Source organism: Arachis ipaensis, chromosome B04 (genome assembly GCF_000816755.2).
Source record: "Arachis ipaensis cultivar K30076 chromosome B04, Araip1.1, whole genome shotgun sequence".
In the NCBI taxonomy this organism is placed as follows: domain Eukaryota; kingdom Viridiplantae; phylum Streptophyta; class Magnoliopsida; order Fabales; family Fabaceae; genus Arachis; species Arachis ipaensis.
In genome coordinates this window covers 118,053,471-118,058,325 of record NC_029788.2, presented here as the reverse complement: position 1 = coordinate 118,058,325, position 4,855 = coordinate 118,053,471, and the positions used below count along the sequence as shown (strand labels likewise).

Sequence of the window (4,855 nt, the reverse complement as noted above, 5' to 3'; positions counted from 1 at the left end):
TCTCTGAAATGAGAAATCATGGTAGGCTTGAGAAGTATTTAGATAGATTTTTTTTTCATAAACTAATAAAAAAATTATCACATACTCATGAATCACTTAAGTAGATAATATTTTTTTCATCTATTTATTAAGTAATTCGTTAAATAAAATTATATAATATATATCATAACAAAAATCTGTATGTAACTCTATAAATAAATAAAATACAACCCATATAAGTGTTTCATAAACTCTAAAGTGTATGTGTATCAATAATAGAGTATATTATTGTAATAAATGTTGATATATTTGTCACTTTATGAATAAATAGATTATAATATACTAGAATATTTTATGAGCATATATAATAAACTTCTTTTACTTAAAATCTTATTTCATCCTATATAACAAGAATATGAGTTAACTCGCCATATGATACAAAATTGATTCATCCAATGTTTTTTAATAGTGTTATTTGCAAATAAAATTTTACCTCCACATATAAGTAGATGCCACCAATTTTTTTTTTTCTTTTTAATAGTGTTATTGGCAAATATAAATTGTTGACAATAAACTTTTGACTAAAAATGTTAATATGAAAAAACTAATAAGTGTATATGCTTAAAAATGGTTCTGCTTGTGTAACTGACATATATACGAAAACATGCAATTTGTTGGGCCAAAAAATTCTTTTACGTAAAAGACGAAAAAACACGAGTCAACAAACAACAATAACAAAATTAATAAGTTTTTTCTTTCCAACAAAATTGTTTTTCTCTATAAAAGATTCTCACTGTATTAACTATTTTGACTTAGTTTTCTATAAAACATCATTTTTTCATCCATTTAAAATATGAGATTAATTTTGATATACTAACAGTATAAAATATCTTATACATTCGTATAATTATATTCGTCCATTTGAATAATTATTCTGTAATTAATAAAAATAATAATTATTTTTTATGATGTACATGTAGAACTATTTTATTCTGATAGTGTGTCAAAATTAAATTTTTAAAATATATTAACAGTAAATTTTTAATCTAAAATTTTATACACATCACCAAAATCCAGTCACCAGCCAAAATATACAAAATTTGATTTGTAATTTTCTATATATGTATGAAATTTACTAGCATGGTTGATTCCTATATTTATTGCTATGGAGCCAGCTTGAGAGTTTCTGATAGTCCTTACACACAAGTCCATATATTCAATAATAATGTCACCTCAAATCCCCTCAGAAAAAGATATCACTCTTCACACTCACTTTTTCAACATCCAAACTAGTCCTTCCCCTATTTATGCTCTACTTCCTTAGACCCTTCAACTCCCCTCTCTCTCTCTTTTCAGCATGAATTCAATTCAATTCTGTAAAGGTGATTAATACACAAAAGTGTAATTAAAGAATGGGAAGGAAGCCTTGCTGTGAGAAGAAGGGTTTGAAGAAAGGTCCATGGACTGCTGAAGAAGATGAAATCCTTTCTAACTATATCAAAAACAATGGTGGCCATGGTAGCTGGCGTTCTCTTCCTAAGATCACAGGTTTATTTAACTTTATATACATTTTCTATCATCCTTTAATTTATTTATTTAATTTGCTCTGTATATTCTGTTCTGTCTCTCATTTTTAGTTACTATAAACTTTGATTTTATTAGTAGTATTTTCAAAAGGGTAAAACTGTATTTTTAAACATGTTTATCAATTATTTTGAGAATGTATATGATGTATCTTGAATGACCTTTTTTTTTAATAATAAACATGGTGCATTTATCTTATAACTTCACTTTGAAATGGGGTTAGTTTAATAATGCTTGTTACTTTTTACAAATATTTGCCATGTTCTTTTTGGATGTTTTATCTATTCTGTCAACTATGTTGTGATTTTGTAGCATGTTTTGTTTTTCAAACACAAATATAAAGATAATAAATATAAAAATTCATTTAGTTATAAAGATAATTTTGTATATTTTTATCTCTGTCTTCCTCTATTTTTTTTTTCTCCATTTTATATATATTTTTCGTAGTGACAGAATCTAAAATTTAACCTTAGATTTATATTGACCACAACGAATTAAAGGGAATGAGAAAGTTCCATTTTTTTTATGAACTCTCTCTGCCACAGTAACAGATCAAGTACTAGCTTAACCAATAGAAAAGAAGTTGAAGCTTATTACTCCTTTTTCATGTTCTTAAAAAGTTAAAAGGCATGATTGAATATAAAAGGGAAGACAAAAATGTTATTGTATACTGAAAATTAGTTCCCAAATTAATTATTAATTTATAATGTATTTATATATAAATAATTTGTTTAACTTATTTTTAATATGTATTTTATATTTTTAATAAATTTATATAAATAACTAATTTAGTAATTGATTTTTGGTTTACACGCAATATGAACGAAAAAAAGATTCTTTGAAATATGAAGTATAAGACAAACTAACATTTAGGGCTGTACTTGAAGCTTTACATGGATCATGTTTGCATTACCATTTTTAATCTTTAATGTTTGTATATCCTTACCAAAACTTCAGCTTTTTAACCTACTTTCTTCAAAAACATTTTTTCTTTGCTTCTAACTATGTTGAAAGAAGGAGGGAAAAAAAGACACTTGATTATTTATTACTATATTCTTTTTTCTTTTTGCTTTTTTTTTTTATTTTAAAATCAAATTTGATACACATGAGCTTCTTGTTTTTGTTTCCATGGATTTCAGGACTCCTTCGTTGTGGTAAAAGTTGCAGACTTAGGTGGACAAATTATCTTAGACCTGACATTAAAAGGGGTCCCTTTACTTCTGAGGAAGAAAAACTTGTTATACAACTTCATGGCATCCTAGGAAACAGGTAATTAAGTAATTAATAAACCCTTTTTTTTATTTGTGGTGGTTATATTCATATATTTGGATAAAACATTGATCTAAATTTATAAGTATTTTATAGAAATTGATATTATTACTCCTATTTTGATAATATTACTTTTTTTTGGTACAAATTTATACAAACATATAATGAAAAAAAAAATCATGTATAGATTGATATTATGAAAAAAATAAAAGTGACAATATTATCAGCCGTATATCATTTGTGCTTATTATTAAGCTTTTTCCCCCGAAAAAAATTTCTTACCTTCAATACTATTTCATTATTGTCAATTTTTGTTTGGTGTTAAAATATTTGTTAGTAAAATTGTAAAGAAAATTTATCCCAATAATTGGCCAGGTAATACGAAGAGTAACATTATTTAATCAATTTATTAAGACAGATTAAAAAAGAGCACTGAACTTTCAAAAAAAAAAAGTGAGATTTAGAAGTGTAAACCTTACTTAATACCTTCCATAAAGAAAAGATTTCACAAAGTTTTTACGGATGCATTCAATTACGTACTGCTGCTGCATCATCAGTAAAAATAACTATCTTTTATATTTGTGAATGGTCATCTAAAAAAGAACAAATGTGATTGTATTGTAAAACGTTTTAGACTGTCAGTGTATTAAAATTAAGGAAAAGTATAGGTAAATAATGAAAATACTAAACAATGTGAACAATGGATATATTGGATGTTCATTTTATTAGGTGTGCGGATGGTTATTCTAATATTAAGATTTAGGTGGGTAATTTGGAAGTGTAGCGTGTTTTGATTTGATTGGTGGTTGTTCATGTTGTTCAATAAAATTATTGGTTACCTAGCATTATCCTAAAATTAATTATACTGCATAATACATTATGGCAAAGTCTTGATTGGTGAACCTTAAAATAATAACAATGTATTAAACGTTTAAAATTTGTTAGTAGCAAGAAATTTTCAACAAACTTGCCCAATTTTTTCCAGGTGGGCTGCTATTGCTTCTCAGTTACCAGGAAGAACAGATAATGAGATAAAGAATTTATGGAACACACACTTGAAGAAGCGGCTCAAGAACATGGGAATCGATCCGAAAACACACGAGCCGGTTGCCTCGCCACATTACCCCCTCGACAAGGCACACTCCTCGTCGATTTCCACGCGCCATATGGCTCAGTGGGAGAGTGCAAGGCTTGAAGCAGAGGCAAGGCTCTCAACAGAATCATCAAAATTTAACAAGAATAATCCTTCTTCGCTCGGCGAAGGCAAAAGTACTAATGAATCCGATTACTTCCTCCGGATTTGGAACTCGGAAGTAGGCGAGGCGTTTCGCAGTGTTGGTAAATCGGAAAACAAAGGTGGATGCTGCGACTGCAGAATTGGCCTTAAACCAGTTAGGTACCTCAAACAATGGAATTGGAGGGAATCATGTGAAGGAAGAGTTAGTGTTATGTGCTGAAGAAGAAGGTATGGTTGTTCATGGTTCTGATTCTTCATGCTCTAATGAATTGGAAGATTCATCTGACACTGCATTGCAGCTATTGTTAGATTTCCCCATAAACAATGACATGAGCTTCTTAGAGGGAAACTCTTTTGATTGCAACATTTAGTAGTTATGTTATGTTATGTATGATATTGTGTAATATTAATGTAGGTTTTGGTTTGGTATTTTGTAACACACTCGTATTTATTTTCTAAGATATTGAGGAATTATGTGAGAATGAGATTAGCTGGTTGTTGCTTGAATATATATATAATGGTTAATCAGCCATGCTGACATGGAAGAAATTTGATGTTAAATTCAAGCATTGACCTAAAGCTATGTTTGGATATGCTTATAAGATTGTTCTCTTCAATCACATACAATTTTGTAGAAACGAATATAAATATTGCTTCCCTAATCTTCATATTATTTTTTTTAGTAAAGTATCGTTTTTCTTCTCAACTTTTGGGATAAGTTTCAAAGTTATCCTAACGTTTGAATTGTCCTATTTAAATTTCTAACGTTTTAAAATTAACTAAATA

The 4,855-nt window shown here is 28.0% G+C and overlaps 1 protein-coding gene across 1 annotated transcript; it reads left to right on the top strand.

Annotated features, from left to right (window-relative positions):
* Window positions 1,166–4,551, top strand: LOC107634977 (myb-related protein 308). The gene is made up of 4 exons (XM_021121737.1): window positions 1,166–1,527; window positions 2,703–2,832; window positions 3,818–4,188; window positions 4,229–4,551. The coding sequence occupies exons 1-4, from the start codon at window positions 1,392–1,394 to the stop codon at window positions 4,438–4,440; spliced, it is 849 nt and encodes a 282-aa protein (XP_020977396.1). The 5' UTR covers window positions 1,166–1,391; the 3' UTR covers window positions 4,441–4,551.